The sequence below is a fragment of the Anopheles darlingi genome, chromosome X, assembly GCF_943734745.1.
Source record: "Anopheles darlingi chromosome X, idAnoDarlMG_H_01, whole genome shotgun sequence".
Taxonomy (NCBI): Eukaryota; Metazoa; Arthropoda; class Insecta; order Diptera; family Culicidae; genus Anopheles; species Anopheles darlingi.
Window position 1 is genome coordinate 1,461,526 of NC_064873.1, and position 21,409 is coordinate 1,482,934.

The window sequence follows — 21,409 nt, forward strand, 5'->3', positions numbered from 1 at the left end:
GAGTGAAACCGTTTGCTGATTGCTGTGCATACATATGATGATCTGGAAGCGCATCGTCCGACCGTTGCGCGCTGGTGCCGGTGTGTGTGTGTGTTGTCCTTTTTTTGTTTCGTTTTTAATTTTTTGCGTAACGTAGTGCATCTGTTGCGTCGCGTAGCGCTTCCAAGTTCCAGACCTAGCGCAGACTCTCTCGCAGCAGCACCAGATGACGGCGGTCCGACCCAAGGCCCGTCTGCTCTTCCTTCTCCTTCTCCTCCTTCTCGCAAGAGCCAAACACGTCAAACGCATGAGACGCATCAAAGCGGAATCATATAATCCGTGGTGCATACCACATGCATACCGTGACAGTGCAGAAAGGGATATCTTCTCCTTATCCTTTCCCGGCATCCTTCGGTGTCTTCCTTCGGTGTCTTCCTTCGGTGGGCGGGTGCCTCTTGTCGAACCTCTCGTGTCTTCTAGGAAGTGGTCCCCGTAGCCCTTGGGAACAGTAGGTCCAAGGGGTCTCCCTAAACGAAACCGCTTAGCGTAATTGCAGGCCTCTCTAAGCGGTCCCGGGTTAGGGTATGTGTGTGTGTGTGTGTTTGGTTGCCTCTGCTTTGCCTGTTTCGCCTTCTTCTCCTCGACACATTCCACACTTTGGTGATCGAAATCGAGCGATAGCGCAGATGATGGATGCCCGATAGCCATCTTGAGCCAGCTTCAGCAGAGCCTTTGGGGGGAGCTTGGGAAGTGCCTGCAGTACCTGAGTGCTTCCTTCCATCGCCTTTTGCGATTATGCTGCTGCTGCTGCTGTTGATGATGATGACGATGATGAGCCTAGGGGCTTTCGCCGACTGCGATAAGGCGTAGCGATGACCCATTTGGCGACACCGATGATGGTGGTGGTGCGAAAAGCATGCCACTCTTGCACTTCTGCCGCGCGCCCTGAATAGCAGGCCTGTAAATGAGCAAACAGGATTGCAATTGACATTTGCGCGTACCAGGGCCTCACGGCAAACGCAAATGAGGTCACACGCACACACACACACGCACCGGGGGCTCCTGGTTAGAAGGTATATCCTTGGCCCACTCTGGCTGCAATCTGCTCGTCTCTGCGCTGGATTATTTATAGTATTTACACACACGCGCGCGCACACAGACGGTGTACTGAAGGCTGCTCACTTAGTAATTGGTCCGTTTGCTTTGCAGTGCGTGCGTGTCCGTGTGTGTGTGTGTGTGGATCTATCGCTTCTAAATCGGCACCCCGGAGCCTCGGAGTGCAGGTGGAAAGAGATGTTCTCTTGATGTTCTCTTGATGATATGCCATTCGAAGCCACCCGGAAGAGAGGATGTGTGGGAATGGAAAACTAAAAAAAATCGTTGTCGTCGGTCATAGACCAACAGTCCGTTGGTTCTTTGCGCCTCTCGACAGCAGCAGCAGCAGCAACAGCTCATCGCGGACCAACAAACTTGCAGTCGATGACGCAGTTTCTCTCTTTCTCTATCTCTTTCTCTTTTTTTTGTGAAAAGGAAACCCTAAATCCCTTTTAGGGGTGTGAGAGATAAGATAAGACAGCCGACGACGACAACGATGAGGAGGGCGACTGCTACTCGCTGGCTTCTTACTTCAACCGAAGCGCTATCCGCTACGATCCAAGATTGATGATGGTTGCTGTGTGCGTGAGCTAATACGGGGGAACAAGCGAAGTAGTGCATTCCCTCTCTTCATAATTAATGGTACCAGCACCCAGGGCCAGGTGCGCGACCGCACCATCATGCGTGTGACGAATCCTCGGGTGGATGGAACGAATGTCGGCTCGCGGGCCGGCGTTCTTTGGAGAAGGGCTCCAAGGAATGGGGGTTTTTTTTATGCACACTTGAAACTGTTTCGCACAAGACAAAGCGAACCGAGCTGTGTGAGAAATAAAACAAAAAAACGAAAAACAAAACAAAACACACACTGACAAAATACAATTTCAGGGGCCGCTAGTTTGCTGAGTAGATACGGCCATCGACCGAAACCTGGCCGTGCAAATGTGTTTGCGCAGGTCGAAACCCTCCGGCCGGCCGCCATTATCTGGTGCACAGGCATTCATCTCGGGGTCCTGCGACCTGCGTGCGGACGAACGTGCTCAAGTGCTGCAGTGCACTGTGTGGCAAAGCATTAGCAGGCTCGTAAGGCTGGCTGCGCAAACACAAGCGCGCAGCTAGCAAGCAAGAAGCAAGCATGTCAAAAAAAAACATGGCGCGACGTCTAGGTCGGCTTAATTGTGCAGCAAATCGCGGCCAAAGCACGTACCACGGGACGGGAATTTCCAGCTAAATGGATCTTCACACCCACCACGAAACGCGCGAGCGAAAAAAGGAAAAAGAGAGAAAGAAAGAGACGACGACCAGACAAAGTGTGAAGTCAGAGCGTGAGGGATCGCGCGCGTGACAAGTTGGTTTGTTTACCTGCTGGGGGCACTTTCGTTTCTCTCTCTCTCTCTGGCTCTCAATCGGAACTGTTTGCAGACATTTTGAAACCTATCCGATACTGCCCATTGAGCACGTACAACGACTGACCGATCAGTGGCTGTGTTGTGTTGACATGACCCCGGGGGGGAAGCAGCCTGATGAGTGATTGGTCTGTTTCACACACACAGACACACATACGCACACGTCGTTTGTTACCTGGAGCGCTACTCGTTCGGAGCGCTGATGAACCAATCAATTAGTAGTGTTGGCCGCAGCGGCGTGGGGTACGAGGATCAAGCAGGGGGGGGCACATTGATTGGATTAGGCACGCCCGCCGGCCGTCGATCGATCGGAAATTCCCGGAATTCCCGGATGATTCCGCTTCGGGCACGAACGCATCACGCATTAGGTGCGCGCATTAGGCTGTTTTTTGGTGGTTGGTGCGCGGCGTGGCGAATCAATTTGACAGCGGGCGTCCCATTAGTCGACCCTCAATGACTGCCTAATGAGTGGACCCTTTCTGTTGCCCTTTTTTCTCCTTTGGATCTCGCTCTCGACAGACTACAGAGAGTGCAGCAGTGAGCGAGCGCCGTGAGAAGTGTAGCCATTGACCCGGGTGGGAGTGCTACTGCTTCTGCTGCTGACTTCTGTGTCGACTGACTGGTTCGGCGCCAACGGGCTACTATCTTTCTACTTACACTTTGCGATTGCAAATGCGTTGCGTGAATAGAACGTCATAAGGGATAAGATGTGGACAAAATGGCGCCCGAAAAAATAAACCCCTCCAGACTCTAGGGGTTCATATAATGTATGTGTGTGTGCAGCAACAGCAGCAGCACCAGGAACAACAAACAAAACAAAAAGAACACAACAGCAACAACAACATCAAAAATGAGGGAGGAGATTCAAAAGCCTACCACTCGACGACGACGACAACGTACCCAGTGCTTGGCTGCGTTGTCTTGGTAGTGGTACTCGTCGTCGTCACACGTCATCGTCGATGTCAAGTGGCCTGCTAGAGGCGCAACAAAAAAAAAGGGGGATATTACCTGAGGGGACATTACCAGTGCACGCAGGAGGATCGCATTACAAAAGGAGTCTGCCGACTTCTGCTGCTGCTCCTGTTGCTGAAAATGAGGGAAAGTCTCAAGCATCCTGGATCCTGCGGGCCCTGAAGGGGAGCTGCGAGAAGCTGCGGTACATGCACACACATGTAGCAAAGTGCTACACACACACACACACACACACATTTGGCTGCCATTGTTTGTGCTGGATGCAGCAGTACTGCCCGGCACCATTATGCTGATTGGCTTCGCAGAACGGAACGGAAACTGCAGCAGAAAGGGGGGAGGGGGGGGGCAGGATTCGGGGCCGGGGCCGGAGAAATCTGAAGAGAGCTCCCGGAAAAAAAAACTGCAGGGCATGCACGCGTTGCATACGCTGCACAAAAGGGACATAGTGTACTTCCTCCACCTCTTCCGGTGGTCTGCGTATTCAAGGTTCCTGCTCGTTCCATTGTTTGGTTTGAAGAAAGGGTGGTAAGGGGGGGAGGGGGAAAGGGCAGGAAGATGGAAGGGTTGGTAGGGCCCGCAGCAGCAGCAGCAGCAGCCTGACTGACTGACTCCGCCTTCTATTTGTTGTGGTGGCGCCTCCAAACCATCTCTTCCCTTCGCAAATCCGTTTCCATAATTCACCCCTTTTTTGTGCATCCCCCACCCCCCTGGGTGCATGTTCGGATGATGTCCTGTCAGGCCGCTTATCAGGGCGGCACTCCTCGGTCATAGTCGTAGTGTTCCGCGTGCGCCTCCACTCGGGCGCCATTGTTTATTATTGTTTACAACGCTGGATTGGAAATTACAAATTGTATGTCACGTTAGCCTTCTCTCTATTTCTTTCGCTCTCTCTCTCTCTCTCTCTCTCTCTCTTGCTCTCTCTCTCTCTCTCTCTCTCTCTCTATCTCTCTCTCTCTCTCTCTCTAGACTCTAGTTTGAGTCCTTACTTTTCGGTCGACCGATAAATCGATGATCGATCCAGGACTATCCAAGTATGCGAAATGACGTCATGGTTTTGTTTTTGGCAGCTACATATCCCCCTTTAACCCCCCTTCCTTATCGGCACAATTCTATCGGCTATTGCTTTTCCGGTTCGCTGCCTCTAACACTGAAGGAAGCAATCAGTATCTTGGGGATCCTTTCTTCTGAACCTTCTGAAGAGTTCCCACTTCCCGTTCCATATTTTCAATAGAAAGAGAGAGAAGGAGAGAGAGAAGAAGTGCAAGCCATCCAGTGCAAGCGGAAGCGGACGAATATTGCAGTCTGACGCCGTTGCTGGCGGGAGAAGCGCTTCTAAGCTTATTCGCGGAAGTTGTTTCTTTTCGGGTTCGACTCCTTAAGGGGGGGGGCTTCGGTATTTTATTTTATTTCTTCGCATATACTTTTTACAATTTTTAATGAGTGCTTATCCTTTCAAGAGTATTGTGTGAAATTTTGGGATCAATCGAAGCCAAACTGACAAAGATATTGATTTTTGAAGGCTGGGAATGCATCTCGCGACTTTGAGTCACGTTTCCCAAAACCAAAGTCGGTGCCCATCGTAGCATAAAAACGACTGGACCGATCGATTTGCAATTTTGAACACACAATCTGTGCACTGTTTGCCAGGTAGCCCCGTCGAGTTTTTATAAAAATTGTTGATACTTTTTTTTTGAATAATTTTTTGAATTATGTAAAATGTGGTTTTTTGACGCAATATCGAAAAAAGCATCACTTTTTCAACTTCAAAAATCTGCCAAAAATCGAAAAGTTGGAAATTTAACAAAAACTCGACGGAGCTACCTGGGCAAACTTATAATCTAACAAAAGAATATTCATTTCAATATTTCTGATGACCCAGCACGTGGCTACGATGTGCAGCGTGCAAAAAGTACATTTTTGCAAACTTACCCTTTCTAGATTGGATGCCATGAACGTAGTTTTAAATAAATCTTCCCCAACATATAATCAAATATTCCTGAAAAGTTGTAGTTTAATATGACATTATTTTGAAAAAATTAATTTGGATAGTTTCTTCATTAAAAATCGTCAAAAATAAGCCCTTTTTTGACCCCAAAATAACCAAAGCCCCCCCTCCTTAAGGTATTGGTGGATTGTTTGAAAGTTTGATCCAGTTTCTTCACCCTATCTCTCTCTCGCGCGCGCTGTCTCCCTTTGAACCTATCTACTGCTAGAACGACTGCTATAACCCTTAAAGACCCGGAAGACGAACCTCGGCATCGATTTTGTCAAAAAGCAGAATAATAATAATAAAAGAAATGAAAAAAAAAACAAAACACAACACGATTATGCTAGCTATGGCGCATGGCCGATCATGTCTCGTTTCCCCTCTTCCTCTCCTGCCTCCCTTCCCTATTTTTCGCTACTGTGCGCGCTATTTACAAATTTGCAAACACCCCTCGTTCCCTTCCCGCTACCCCCTGCTTAGACGTGCAGAATGTCCACCAGCAGCTCGTTCTCGACGAGCACGTCCCGCAGTGCTCCCGGGTCACCACCGGTAGTGCCACCGGGTCGCCACCGAACCACCAGTACCGATGATGCGAGCAGCAGGAGGAGCAGCAGCGCGACGAAGCCGGCCAGCAGAAGGAGCTCCCGGGAGCTTCCCCCTGCCTCTGCCCCTGCACCTGCCCTCACCGCAGACGGCGGTGGACGGCGGTGCAGTCGATGCGATGCGTCGATCGCGGCCGCCAGTGACTCATCGTCGTCACCCTCGGCGATCTCGGTGAGCCAGCCAGGCTGGGGGTCACGGGGCGGTCGGGCGGTGGGGGTCACCGCTGTTGACGTGTTGAGCTCGAGGGCCGCTGCCGATCGCACCAAGGAACTAGTGTGCTAGTGTGTGGGGGAGAAGGGGGTGGGCTGATGTTAGTAGAGGGTGGGGATGGGATGGCAATGGGGGAGGGGAGCACTTACCTTGTCACGGCAGGTGACCTGCACGCGATAGCTGGTGTCGGTCCAGAGCGAGAGTTCGGCGTTGCTGGTGGCCTCGGTCAGCAGATTGCCCATCAGGCCACCCCCCGATACCTCCCACGTCACCAGACACTGGTCGTCGCGGCCGGGCCGGCCGGTGGCATCGCAACGCCCGCCGTCGGGCCGCCAGCTCCAACCGATCCTGGCCAGCACCAGTGACTCGTTGCGTACCAGCCGCTGGACGGTGAGGTGCAGCTGGCAGGCGGCCGGGACCGGTACCAGACCTGGAGGACAGCGGTTCCAACACTGCGAATTGAAATTGTTCTTTTTTTTGGTTTTATTGGGAATTTTTTTCAAAACATTTTTTCCCATTGTCGATAAATTTTCGATAATTTTCATAGAAGAATAATATAATCTAGCAACAGAATATCTGAGATTTGTGTATTCCTGACGGCATGGACGTACATGTTGTTTGCAAACCCATCCACAACAATGCTACCAAATGCTTTCTTTTGCCAAATTGTAATTTTTTTATATAACATCCATTGGCTAATCGAAAAGAAATTTTATTGTTTTTTTTTGCATCAAGACAAATTTTTCCCAAAAGTGATTGGAGATGATGAACCTCAATTCGGTTGTATCTATATTTGATTTTGTTTCAAATAAACGAAGAAGAAGATGCAAAACGAGAGAAGAAGAAAAAAAAACAGATGGTCGAATCACAAACACCAATTTTCTCTTCTCTCTCTCTCTTTCTCTCTCTCTCTCTCTCTCTCACACACACACACACACTCTCTCTCTCTTAGTTGTTCCGTTTGTTATCGTTGATCAGAGAATGTCGAACGGCGCAATAGATCATGAAAACCTGCCACGGAATACGAAAGACTTGAGCAAGTGACGAACCCCCCCCTCATTTTGGTAAGTGTTTAGTTTTTATTTTTCAAAAATTGTTGTCACTCCCGTGTAGTAGGTCGAAGGGTGGAAGAGGGGAAGGGGGGATCTGATCTTGTTATGTCAATTTAGCTAGTGTGTGCGTGTGCACGTGTGTGTGTGTACGCGGTTGCAATTGAAGAGCTATTTTCTCTCCACAAAAAAAAACAGAAACGAAAAACGAAAAACCAACAACTGGTGCGCAGTCAGCAGCATACTCCAAAAGCTGCTGCCACCTGCTTCCATCCCCCAACCTACCCTCGCTCCCCCCCCCTCCTTGCTGATGATTCTATAAATGATTCCACTCCGCGACGGGCCTCGCGCGTAATCTTTTATTTTCCGATTACGAATTGCCCCGATTACCTTCTCGAGCATCGCGAGCCGTTCTAGTGGCCGTTCTCCAAAGCTAGACCCCCCCAAAAACGGCCCCCAAAAGAGAGAGAGAGAGAGAGAGAGAAAAAAAAAAGAGAAAGAGAAAGGATGGAAACAAAACAAGATGTTTGCCAGCGAAGCAATCAAGCTGCCGATCAGCCCAAAACCAAGCAACCAACGAACCAACCAGCAGCAGGCGAAGTAGAAGAAGAAGCAGAAGTTGAAGAAGAAGCAGCACCGGACAGACGGACGGACGGACGGACGGTGAAGGCGTTATAAATGGCAAATCGATTAAAGCATTTCATGGTCGAGCCATAATGAGCAATGATTAGGCTAATCTGTGCACCTATCGTCCCCCACGGCGGCTGGCCACGTCCGGTGTGCCTGCTCGTGCGGGAGCGCGCGCCCGCGTGTGTGTGTGTGTGTGCCGCGAAGACGATTGAGAGCTCACGCCGCTAGCGATTAACGAATCCGCGGGCGCTTCCCGGTGAAGACACAAAGCAGAAGAGCAGAAGAAGGGGGGTTGATGTGGATGCTGGAAAAATAAACTAAACCACAAACACACACACACACACACATGCGCCCCTGGAGAAGACTCGGGGTGTTTTGGGACCCCAAAATGTTAACGATTAAATTAGGCTGATCTGGTTCGCTGTGTTCACCGTAGAAGGGAGGGTGGAGGAGAGGAGAGGGGGGGGGGGTGGCAAAAGGGGCATAAAACACCGAGGTAGCAGTGGTGGCGGCGGCGACCGCGAGCGACCGTTGAATGCCCGTTGACATGCTCGTTGACAAACGATAACGCGAGAGCACGGGAGAGAGGGAGAGAGAGAGAGAGAGAGAGAGAAAGAGAGAGGAAGAGGGAGGCGCTGGCTTAAGCCGACATCTAAGCAGGTGCCGCCACGTGCTCAATTTAAACCCCAAGAAGGGGTGCAAGGGGATGAGGGGGTGAGGAGGTTGAACGACAGCGATTTAGATAATCTTAGTGACGGAACGGGGGGGGAGCGGTGGCGAGGAAGGCTCCCAAAAACCTGTTCCGTTCCACCCTTCTCCCCTCGCCCTCCTCCTCCTCCCCCTCTGCAGCCGTTTTGAGTGATGAGAGTGCAAGGGATGATGCGGCAGTGAGGGTAAGTAAGGGAGTGGGGGGTGCTGGAGACGGGGAAATTATCATATTAGGCGGACCTCCTTCCCTCTCCTCCTCCCCCGCAGTGCGCATTTTAATCGCGTTTGCTCCCCAGAACCTCGCTCGAAATCGCTCGAAAAATCGGAGGAGGTAGCTGAGGCGAGGGGGAAAGGGAAAGGGGGAGTACCGGGCTGCTACTTCTGCCGTTTTTTGCGCGTTCACAGAGAGCGAGACAGCGATAGCGAGAGAGAGAAGCAGATTTCGATAGCAAGATCTAGGAGCTTGACCGATGGTCAGACCTGACCTTGTGTGCTGCTGTGTCCGGGTCTCCAATCTAGCTCGCCTTAAACACACACACACACACGGACACACACACGGACATGCCGCATCCCACCGGTTACCGTTCGGCTGCTGTTTCTATTTTGTTTCTGATTTGCCTTTTTGACATTTTAATTGATTATACTCCGGCGGCAGTTGCTAACCGCTTTATATTTACATAGCCATTGACTGCGCTCTGGCGTGCTCCAAGAAAAAAAAAACAAAAAAAAAGAAATGCCATCATTCCCCGAGAGAGAGAGAGTGAGAGAGAGACAGCCTCCTGATGATCCTCGATTAGTCATCAGCGGCAGCGTCGTGGCTGCGTGCCCCCAATTGCTCACTCTTTTTCACTTTTATTTCTCTTCATCTCTCTCTCTCTCTCTCTCTCTCTCTCTCTCTCTCTCTCTCTTTCTTATGAATTTACTATGAATTAAGAAACCCACAAGTGGGACCCCTTCAAAGGGTTTTCCTTAGACCAGTAAACGTTAATCTGTGTGCGCGCGTGTGTGTGTGTGTAGAACTACATCTAGACGTAGTGGTTAGCGGATAGGTAGCGGAAGGTACTCTGTGGGATCAGAAATCAGTTCAAAGGTCTGCGAACCGACCGCCCCGAAACCGCCCTTCTTCCGGCCCTCCGGGAGGCTCGACACTCGCATGAAAGCAGGAAGCCGCCGCCGCCACCGCCAACCGCGACCGCCTTAGTCATCCTTAGTGGCGCAGTAGCAGCATCATCATCAAAAAGGCCGATGCCGCCCGATGGATTTGGGGTGGAAAAACGCTTCAGAATGACGCGAACGGTTTTGCGCGCAACAGTAGAAGAGAGAGAGAGAGGGAGAGGCTTGAAGGCTTAAGGGATGGCCACCTCGCGCCGCCAGAACCTAGGCCAAGCAGAAGCCAAGATATGGCAGAAAGCAAAAAAAAAAGAAGCGAAACAATAATAATAATAAACCAGAAGAAGCAGAAGAAGAAGCAGTCGGAACAAACAAACGGCTGAACGGATTGACGATTGCGATGCGATCCTCTTCTTCTCCTCTTCCTCTTCTTCTTTTTCTTCTTCCTCTTCTTCTTTTTCTTCTTGTCCTCCGCTATTCTCCGGCGAAGTGTGCAGACGGAGGCCACGGCCACGCCACGTTGGTGCCTGCAGGCCAGGCCGGGCCAGGCCAGGCGTGTTGTCGCAGCATTCCAAAACCAAAAAACCGCCGCCGACAACACCGAGCAGCAGCAACAACAACTTGTGTGTGTGTGTGTGGAAACCGAAAACCCAACGAAACGAACGGCGAGAACGGTACACACAGGGGAACAGAAGAGAAAGAGAAAGAGAGAGACCAGAGAGAAGAAGGTGTAAGAAGATCGAACCGCGAGCGTAAGCGGACAGCCAGCCAGCCAGCCAGCCAGCCAGATCAGAAGCCAGAGCTCTAACACACCAGAAAAACCTCCTATGACACGCCGGTGCTGCTGCTGCTGTTGATGCCTTTCCTTCTGCACACACAGTGACAGCTCTGTCGGCTGCTGTGTGTGGATGTGGCCGGCAGAATGAGAAACGGGTTTAATTACTTCCTCGCCTCGGTCTTCCCGGCGGTCATCAGCGGCTTTCGCATTGTACCTGAGAGCGTCGTTGCGCTCCGTTTGTGTGAGTAGACCCCGGGTATGGTATGGAGAAGAGGCAGAGCCAGAGGGTCAGAGGCGGGGGGAAGGAAAGGATTAATAAATTTAAATGCATTAATTTCATTGCTCATGCATTATAATTTAAGTCAATTTAGATAGGTTATATCTAAAATATTCCTTTGACTTGTTCCGCAATGTTCACCGTCGTCGTCTGGCGGGCGGGCGGTGTCGACACAGAGAGCTTCTGCCTTTTGCTTCGCCTCCTTCTCTCTCTCTCTCTCTCGCTCTCTCTCTCTCTCTTAAATGGTTTTGTTTTTTTTTTTTGTTTTTTTCGGGGGTTGTTGGGGCAGTTCAGCTTCTTCGGTTGTTCGGTTTTTATTGTTCCTTCTGTACTGCCTCCACCCCACCACCCCCTCACCCCCTCTCCTGCCCTGAGGCCTGTCAACAACCAGATCCCCCGGAGCCTAGCAAGCATTGCTGCTTTCTGTTGCTTTGGGGTTGCGCTCGTCGCTTAGGCTTCTGCCTCTAAGGTACAACGTGTGCCGACAAACACACACACAGACACACACACACACACAGTAATGAAATCCTTCCTCTCGAGTACCGCGGATATTCGCGGCCATAATTGTCCTACTACTACAACAGTATCTACTTCCCGCGTGTGGTTGACTGGTAGGACCCCCAGTATAGCTTCGTACCCGGGGCAGAACCGATCCGAAGACCGATCATGATGCTGCATTACCAGAGCATTATATAAAAAAAAACCAAACTAAGCATCGTTGCAGTGAGAGCCGTGAGCACTCTTTTTCCTTTTTTTAATTATTTAAAATAAAACTTTTCGGAGAAGGAGAGGGGAAGGGAGTGTGCTGTGGCCTCGAGATTAACCCCTCCACCCTTCTCCATCCCCCCCTGGGAATCCTTCGCCTTTCAGAATTTGCAGTGTCCTTTTGCGATTCGAGCAATTCGTTCTGGACGCGCACATCGCGATGTCTCGCAATCGTGCGCCTGCGCGCGCGCACACACACACACACACACACACACACACAGACACACACACTCAACCACCCATGGATCCTTCTAATTATAATGGAGCGCTCGCCGTGCGCGTCGTTTGGCGCTGCGCTGCGCAATCGTCTTCATTATCTGCTTCGTTGCGAGCGTCGCGAACGTTCAAACACGCACACGCGGATATGCGCGCACACTGGGACCATGCAGGCGATGCCGGAGCATGGCAAAGACAGAAAGAAAGAGAGAGAGAGAGAGAGTGTGTGTGTGTGTATGCATCCAAATTAGCGCGATTCCAAATCAACGGATTTAAGCGCAACCCGCATCGGCGCAGCGGCAACGCTGCTACACAAATGCCTCTGTTGCGCGTGAGTGTGTGTGTGTGTGTGTGTGTGTGTGTGTGTGCACCCCAAGCAGCGAGTCTCCTGGTGCCTGTTGCGACTCCTAATGGGCGGGATTCTTGGGAGAAAAGGAAGAAATTGGCAAACGGTTGTAGTAGTAGTAGCAGCAGCAGCAGCAGCAGCAGCAGTAGTGTAAGTAGCAATAATAGTAGTAGCTTAGACGGTAAGCCAGCCAGAGGAACTGGAACCCGGGAGCACAATCGGATTACGTCGGAGGCCGTCGGACAGAGAGAGAGAGAGAGAGAGAGAGAGTGGAGCGGCTTCTAATTGATTTCGCGTCGTCGCGATGCGCGATGGACGCGCTCCGCGCTCCGCAAAAGGGATTAACCCTTTCATTGGTCGTGGTCGCGCCCCGGTGTGTGGGGGGGACTACCGGGCAAGTCCCTTATCTTTCTTCTTCTTCCTCTTCTTCCTCTTCTTCCACTCCTTTTGCCGTCGCTTTTGCGCTTTTCTCGGTTCGGTGGGTGGTCTCCGTTTGTCAGTCGCCGTTGAGCCGAGCCAGGGAAAGACAAAGAGAGAGCGACAGAGACAGAGAGAGAGAGAGAGAGAGAGAGCGAGAGAGAGAGGAAGAGAGAGAGGTAGGGAGAGCGTGCGCTAGAGATCGTGCCGAGAGACGACCGACACCGGGGTTTTCAGATGAGAAACATGAGCTTCGAGCTCCCCCCCGAGAACGCCAGAAAGCAGTCATACCAGTTTGTTCGCCCCCCTTTCCCTCTGTTCCCGTGGATACCGATAGACCGCAAACCGGCTGCCGGCTGCCTCTAATAGCCTCCTAACATCTTCTTTTTTTTTTGTCGAATGTCTTACTACTACTTACGGTTACTGCTTCTTCCGAGACTAAAGAACCTCCACGTCCTTCTCGGTGAGTTATGGGTGTCCCGTCTGTGCACACACAGACACCCGCTCCTGGGGGTGTAGGAGAAGGACCTTGAGCCGAGATGCAGGAGCCTTGAGCCAGCGCCGGAAATACGATCCAGCGGCTTTGTGAAAGCTAAAAACAGGGGGGATCAAGTCCTGTCGGCCTTGATGGCGGCACAGACTCGGAATGTGCGCGGACCCTGTCCCTTGAGGAGTAGTCTCTTGGGCAACTCTCTTGGGAGCCGAAAAGAGCCGAGAATTCATCCGGTTTTTTGATGTTAGTTTGCTGGTTTGGAACTGTTTATTGGAGAGAAGTTTCAGAGCAATAGACAGAAAGAGACAGAGAGACGAGAGAGAGAGAGAGAGCGGCGTGAGGGCTACAACACAGGCAATAACACAACAACATCCGGTGTGCGTGTGTGTGTGTGTGTATGAGCGGGTATCATCAATGGGAGACCTCTAGGAGACCGGCCCATAAACATTAACGGCCTTCTTCCGTCGCCATAAGATTTCTTTCGCTATTATAGTTCATTCCCGATGCAGAGGAGCAGGAACAGAGAACGGAACGGAACGAAAAAAAAACAAACCCCCCGCCTGTGGCCTGTGGTTCCGTTCGCCCCGGCAAAAAAGGGCCAAAAGGAAGGCCGGAAAGGAGGCAACGGAAGTGACGGTTTTACGCTATTTAAAGACCCATTTAGCAGCAGCAGCAGCAACAGCAACACCGGCATGCGTGCAGCCAGCCGCACACAAGGCCACAAGGAAGGTTGGTTGGGTAGGAGGTCGTAAATTATCGTCACTTACGGCGTCCCGGGCGAGGGCGAGTTGCCGGAAGCGTCAAGCGGCGTAAGGGGGAAGCATAGTACTGGCTCGTCGCTGGCTGGTTCCTGGTTCCTGTGTGTGTGTGGGTGTAGAGAGTGTTCCAGCACAAATAGGAACTGGATCCTGGACCGTTACTCTAGCAACAGAGGGCGCGCAGGGCAGAGTCCTGCAAACGCCTCCTGCTGACACAACCTTGGATCAGACACTAAGCGATTGTCAGATTGTGTTTATGTGTGTGTACAACGCATTGTCTCGCCAAGCCGTGTAAGGATGTAAGCAAATGAGATGCATTACATTCCGGCAGACAGGCCCGTTCCATGGTCTCTCGCTCGCTCTCTCTCTCTCTCTTCGCTTTCGTTTCGTTCTTGTTCGCTCACATCGTTGCACGTTTGTTTGACATTGGATACCGATACCAGCACTTCTGTTGTTTTGTTTTGTTTTTGTTTGCTCATCTCTTGACCGACCGTCCGACCGCCGCCGTCTGGTACGAAGTATCTCTCTCTTTTCTCTCTTCTCTCTCTTTGTCTCTCGACTGTCAACTCGACGGCTGGCACCTTTTTGGGGACACCGAGACAGAGACCGAGAAGGAAGGTTTGGAGAATGAACGAACGAACGACCGATGCTACTGCTGCGTCCGCGTGCGGGATCTGACGTCCAAAAAGGGAGGTTCCGGCGACTCCACCGCCAGCCGGGCTACATCATCAGGGCCTCATACTTGACTCAGGGTGTCAACAATGCGCGATCTCTCTCTCTCGCGCGCACGCTGTTTGTTGTTTGGAACCAAAAAAAAAAACAAAAACAAGACGAAGGAGATACTGTCGTGAACCAATAAGTGACCGCACACTACACCGGCACTCTGGAGAGTGTGTGTTCCGGCGTGGCCCTGGACCCCAGGACATACACACCGCATCGGTCGGTCGGTCGGTCAATATTGGGCTAGCCGAGCCACCAATGCTAGGGTGCAGGAAACAATCTAAAGAAAAACAACACACACAAGCGCGCATGTTAAGGCGTGAAGAGCAAACGAGCAAATACAGCCGAGCAATCGAGCCGCCTCGATCGCCTGGATCCTGACCACCACCTCGTCACCTGGCTGGCTTCCTGGCTGGTTGGATTTGGAGCGAGGCGCGGAAAGGGGGCTTTGTTTGTGTTGTGTTGTGCTGTGCTGTGCTGTGGTGGTTAGCATCCCGACCGACACATCTTCTGCTGCTGCTCTCACTGCCAGTGCGTGTGTCCGTGTCCGTGTGTGTGTGTCCGTGTGTTTCCGTGTGGTTTACCTTACTCATTGTCGCTCATTATCTGCTTGACACCTCCGTGCATCGGCCAGCGAGACAGAGAGAGAGAGTTAACTGAGTCACGTTCACACCTTTCTGTGGGGGACGTTATCCGGATCCTCAGGGAATTAAGAAGAATCCCGGCGGTCACAGGCTATGCTATACACCAACCAGCCAGCTCGCCAGCTTTTTACGCGTTTTTTTACTTGGAAACCGCGTTTTTCTCGTCGTCGGCGGCCTTCTGGGAATGTCATGGCCTGCGGAGGAGTTCAATTCCATTTGGGTATTCAGCCGTGGACTTGGAGGTGCCGAAATGTAATCAAAAATCAACAAAGGAAGCCGAGGGAGTGCCCGTGCCAAAGCGTTCATTCACACACAGGCACACACACAAGTTCAAGGATCCCTACTACTACTACTCCTCCTCTGCCATCGCTCCCTCTCTTCCACTTTCTTTTTAAATGCAAATTTCCTCGCGTACACACACACACACACACTTCTCGGCCAACCTCCGAAGTCGAAGTCTGGGTAATTGAAATTCGATCAATCGTATACCGAAGAGACAGAAAGCGCGCGCGACAGAGGGAGAGAGGGAGAGCACGAGAGGCTAGGCCGAGAACCGCGTCCTTTTGACACCTCCCCCGTCCTCTGGCATCCCCTCTCTTGCCTCTAAAGGATGCTGCCTGCCGATGAACGACGCCCGGAAAATTTCTTCTCCCAGAAGTTAGCCCAAGAAAAACTTATTCCGGCGATCCGGCTGGTGATGGGGTGGCTTGGACTGCGGATGGGGTGCAGGATAAGGAGCCGGGGACAAGGTGCTTTTGGGAGTATGGTGTTCACGAAAACAATGGCCAAACAATCCGGGGGGAGAATGACCGGGCCCCCGGGGGTGCGGCGCTGCTCGAGGGCGCTCTGCAATTAACGTTGCAGGACCCCGGGCACACACACACACACACACACATGCAGACGTGCGGCACACATACGATACGCCGCTGATGTCGAAAAGTTTTCCGGTTTCGGGATGGGTTTTCCTGGGAAGTCGTCCAAGTTCGTGGATCCCCTTTCGCTAGGGCGCGGGGGTTGGGGGTTTGAGGGGGGGGGGGGGGGGCTGGTAAAATGCCGGGTCCAAATCTGCGCCAAAAACCGGGACAGGGACCGAGCGAGGGGTGAGACTAAACGGAAGTTTTCTCCTTCAACTTCAAAGGTCGCTGCTCCCTCCCCTAGAGGAGTAAAGGGGGTGGGTAAAGGGAGGGAATGAGCACGTGAAGTGTGTGTGTGTGTGAGATGGTGCAAAGTTAAACCTTTTGTCGCAGTCCGCGCTTTGCCGGAGAGAGAGAGAGAGAGTGACGAGGAAATTTCATCTTTATCGCTCGCTCTCTCTTACTCTCTCTCTCGCCGAGATAATCAAGGGTAAGGGTCTTAGCAGCACCATCATTTGTCGGTGCGTCAGCTTGCCAGCTTGTTCGTTTCACTTCACCCACACAAAAATCAATATGGCGTCAGCCCGTGGAAAAAAGGACGCGTGGAGTGCGTAGACTCTCCTAGCGCCTCCTCTGATTAGCCTGCCTGCCTGCCTGATGTCTTGAATCCTGAGCGCAGTGCCATCTTTCCGTTGGCTTGCCCAGCTCTTCCTCTTCCACTGCTTCGGTATCGGCACTTCCTCGAGAGTCAAAGACAAGAGGGAGGAGGACATTCCACTCTCCGGGAAGAGGACACCCCCCGGGGGGGGAGGAATGTCCCTCTTTCCTCCCAAGCAGCACGTGAGCAGCAGACCAAGCAGCAAATTTGGTGGGCGCTTCGGGAGTTTTTGGGGAGTTTTCCCGGAAGGGGTTGCTCCTTATGGCTCTTCCCTTCAGCGTCCTTTCGTCTATAATATCCCGCATCCCCTTTCTCTCTACCCTTGCATCTAACACACACAGACACACACACACACACACACACACACACACACACACACACAGAGGCACATAGTTTCGTCTGAACCATCATCGTCAGCATGAACGTGAAGTGAAGGCTGTGTTGGTGTTGTTGTGGTAGACGATGGTTGTGGAATACGCAATCAGGTGCATGAGATGGTGCTGACGAGCTGCTGACAACCAGCAGATTAGACTATCCCTTCCACCGCCCCCTCCCCACACCCCCCCTCGGGGTGGTCGATTGATTGGTGAGGGAGAAGGGAGCAGTGTAAACGGGGTACGTGAATGGCGTGCGGAATGCGCTGCGATGAGCTAGCCCCCCCCTGGGAAGCCACACTCTTTGTAGCTCTCTCTCTGTCTCTCTGTCTCTCTCTCTTTCTCTCTCTCTCATTCTCTCTCTCTCTCTCATTTTTTTCTTTCTCATTCTCTTTCCCTTGATCGAAGTAATCCTCTTTTTGCAATTAAATCTCGATACGGCTGCCTGCCTCGACGATGACGACACACACACACACACACACACGCACGCGCATGCACGGTGCAGGTCACACGAGATCCGATCCGATCCGAGTCGCCCCATATATCAATCCAAGTAGAGGGCGCGATGCGATCTCAATGGCATCTAAATTTATTTAAAACAGATCATCTACCCACCTCCCCCTAACGCCACCACGCCACCTGCGACATAAATCAGTGTTCCACCACCACCCTGCACCCCGCACCACACTCTGCCTTTGGGACCAGATCAGAGGTCAGAGCAGAGCGTTAATAGAATTAGCGCGTTAGTATGAATGCGACGGGAGGGATCGTGGGCGTCTCTGTTTAGACGTCAGAATGGGATCCCTCCCTGTGATTGATCGATCCAACGGTGGGGTGGTGGGGATGTAGGAATGTCGCTCTCGAGGTATCCCGGCCATTATGCAGCTGCTGCGAACCAATAAAGGAACCCAAAAAAAAACGAAAAAAAACCATTGGATCGACACCGGGCAGCCGGATTAGCAAGGGAGGGGGTGGTGGTGGTGGGGATGAGGGTGCGGGATTAACGCACTGGCACCTTGGGGCGGGGCCAATGGCGTCAATGTCAACGACGACGAGTACGACGAGTCTCTCTCTCTCTCTCAATTCAATAACCATAGCTCACCCGGGCTTACGAGCGTCAGCGTCGGCGTTTGACGTTTGACAGTAATGACAGTAGCGCCATCAATTATGTGTCGAGCAAGCGACCCCCCCAAAATCCTGGATTGATGGCCGGCAAGTGGTGTGTGGCAGTAGTAGTAGTAGTAGTAGTCCGGGTCCGGGAGGGGTTTAAGGAAAGGCGATCAGCATGATCAGCGATGATAAGGAGATGAGGGTGCGCGCATGCGTTAAATTGTTTAGTGTGTGTGTGTGTGTGTGTGTGTGTGTGTGTGTGTGTGTGTGTGTGTGTGTGTGTGAGAGAGAGAGAGAGAGAGATCGGTCGCATCGATGGGTGTTACCTTAGCCGGTTAATGGTGATAGCGGACTGACCAGCGGACAGAGTGGCGCACACACACACGCACACTCTCTCTCTATCTCTCACTGGTGGAGCAAATTTTGAAAATAGAACACCGAGCACCAGCTAGGGACACCGAGCATATTGCGCGCGTGCGTGCGTGCGTGCGCGCGCCTGTGTGTGTGTGTGTGTGCTTGGGATACCACACCTGCCTCTCGCACAAACCCCCTTGCCTTGCCCCCTGAATGTTGCAGGGCAGGGCGTTGCCAGGGCAAAGGCATCACCCTGCTGTCCTGCTGTTGTTTGTTTGTTTGTTTGTGACCTTTTGACCGGACCGGCATTCCATGTCTGTGGGTGGGCATTGTCAGCGTTTTGATATAATAATTTCCCTCGCACCCTTTTTGGACTTGACGTTTGACCGGAGCGCTTTGGAGTGCTCGTTCAAATTCAATTGAGGGAGGGAGGGAGGGATGATGGGGCGATGCGGCTGATGGCGTGCTTGCTAGTGTCTGGAGCACTCAGCAGCGGTAAGTTTTCGTTAAATTGATTTTTCATCCAGCTCCACATCGTGGCACGGGCGGTGCTGAGGAGGGGATCGAGGTTGAATTGTTTGACGTGTTGACCGGAAGTGAGCCTTCAGCTGCAGCGCAGCCCCCCGGGTATGGGTGCGAAAACAATGGCAAAAAACGGACTGGGGGGGGGGCCCTAAACAAACAAACACGCCACAAAAACTAACGAACCTCGCAATCAACCCCCAAGTGACGGCCGGTACGTCTCCTAGTATTGAGTCAGCCCTCGGCGCGGCTGACAGGACGACCAGTTGAAGTCGCGGGCGTCAGCCGCGATTTTCAAATTAATTTCCTATTGAAATAGATCATTCCGCAAACCGACCATGCCACCATCTTGTGTCTAATCTCGGCTGCTCGATCGGCTGGAGCTGCCCTGTCACTGGGGCTGGAGCTGGGAACGGAACGGAAGCGACAAGCGTCTCCTTAAAACGAATCGAATCATCGTCTTACGAACTGAACACAGCGACGGACGTCGCGTCGTCGCCGTCGTCGTCGCCGTCGGATCGGTGTATCGCTAGCGCCGGATTGGGGTAGGTCGGTCTCGGACATTCAAGACGACAGCAGAGAGCAGCACAGCACAGCACACACAGACACAGAGTGCAACTCGAGCGCTGGCTGTCCGGCTCGCATTACGGCGCGCGCGCGATCATGATGCGCGTGTCAAGCCACCCTTTCGGTGTGTGCGCGCGTGTGTGTGTGCATCGAATTGTGATCCGTTTCTCCCAAGAACTTGATATCCCTCCTTTGCCGGCGTGCAGCAGCAGCAGCAGCAGCAGCCACCGTTTCCTATGTATGTTCCTCTGGCACCGTAATTCGAGCTGTCATCCCGGTCATCTAGAGATCGTGAGCCCTACCAGAGAGCCTCGATGAACGATCCATCACCGCGTTGACTGTTGACTGGTCGGGTGCGCCCGCGCGCGCGCGCCTCGATCGGTCGGCCTGGATGGAGCGATGGAGGCGCTTCCTTCGGGCAACAACTTCTGTTGACAACGAGGCCAACGTGCTGTGTGCTGCGCGTTAATGATTGTAATTAGCCGGCACACAATATCTAATTCGCACCCTTTTGCCTCGCTCTCTTGCTTGCTCTCTCTCTCTCTCTCTCCCTCTCTTGCTCGCTAAAGATGGAGCTGGAACGGGATTGTGTAATTATAGATCCGTGCAGGGAACAACGCCCCCGACCCAGCAAAAGTGCAGTGCGTGTATATGTACGTGTGTGTGTGTGTGTGTGTGGGTCTTCTCGTGTGTCTCGAGTATCCGAGATCCGGCGACCGGAAAGCCGGACCACTGCCGTTGATGTGACGTCGTCAAATATCTCGATCTCGATGTACCCGAGAAGCGCTTTACAAACACGACGTGAAGAGTGAAACAGAAAATTAAACAGCACTCACTCACTCACTCATTCCTTTTCTTCTTCTTTTTCTTCTCCTCCTTTTTCTTCTTCTTCTTTTTGGGCCAGCAGGTAAGGATTACTTTTCCTTGTACATGGAAGCTGCTTTACGCACAGAAAGTGACAGTAAAAGCAATAGCAAACAAAAAAAAAACAAACCATTTTCCCAAACGAGATTTCGTTAATCAGCTGATTGGCGCGCGACCTCTTAACCTCACCAACAACAAAAAAACCACCAACAACCCTCCCCCGGTGCAGTGTACAGTGACGTCACTGCTAACGGCTCCCTCTTGATGTGTTGCATTGCATCCCTCTTTTTTTCCCCCGCCCCAATATGTTGATGCTGCTGCTGGTCTGAAGCATTCTACGGGAATTCCCTCCCACCCCCGATCAACACGCCCGCAACCCTATCTAGATCATTTAATGGGATTATAATTACCTGCGCGACCTGGCAGCCTTCGCGGCAGCGGTTGATGGCAGCGGCGGCGGCGGCGTCGTCGTTGATGGGACCGGTGATGGTCCCGGTTGATGAGGTGCCTGAGGTTGAGCTTGTTGTTGCTGCTGCTGCTGTTGTTGTGTCCACTGCGGGCAGCGGATGCCGCTGCGTCGCCTCCTGTCGACCGGTCGCCGTGATTGGCTGAGCCAGCAACGGCAGTAGCAGCAACAGCAGCAGCAGCAACAGGAGCTGCTGCTTCTGCAGTCCTGCGACAATGGGCGGCTTCATATAGCTGCTGCTGTTGTTGTTACTGCTGCTGCTGCGGCTGCTGCTGCGGCTGCTGCTGCTGTGTTCACCAAAACAATATCCGCAACACACATTCAAACCTCCACACACACATTCACACCCACACACACTTACTAAAGCTACGCGTAGAAGTTAGCGAGAGGAATCTGATGTGTGATCTGAAGGTTGGTGCACACCGTGCACGTTAACACAGCTACGCGCACCACGCCACTATCACACGCACTCTCTGTTGC

The 21,409-nt window shown here is 52.2% G+C and overlaps 1 protein-coding gene across 1 annotated transcript; it reads right to left on the reverse strand.

The window, feature by feature from the left end:
* Positions 1-772: 772 nt before the first annotated feature.
* LOC125952558 (transmembrane protein fend-like) lies at positions 773-21,158 on the reverse strand. The gene is made up of 5 exons (XM_049682136.1): positions 20,874-21,158; positions 6,399-6,701; positions 5,919-6,317; positions 3,066-3,126; positions 773-816 (listed from the first exon to the last, which is right to left on the reverse strand). The coding sequence occupies exons 1-5, from the start codon at positions 21,156-21,158 to the stop codon at positions 773-775; spliced, it is 1,092 nt and encodes a 363-aa protein (XP_049538093.1).
* Between the last annotated feature and the right edge of the window lie 251 nt (positions 21,159-21,409).

Coding starts and splice junctions, on each gene's coding strand:
- LOC125952558 (XM_049682136.1), bottom strand. CDS start 21,158: ATGAAGCCGCCCATTGTCGCAGGACTGCAGAAGCAGCAGCTCCTGTTG. Junction 6,702..20,873: donor AAGGCTGCCAGGTCGCGCAG/GTAATTATAATC, acceptor TTCAATTCGCAG/TGTTGGAACCGCTGTCCTCC. Junction 817..3,065: donor AGAAGTCAGCAGCAGAAGCA/GTAGCACTCCCA, acceptor GAAAGCCCCTAG/GCTCATCATCGTCATCATCA.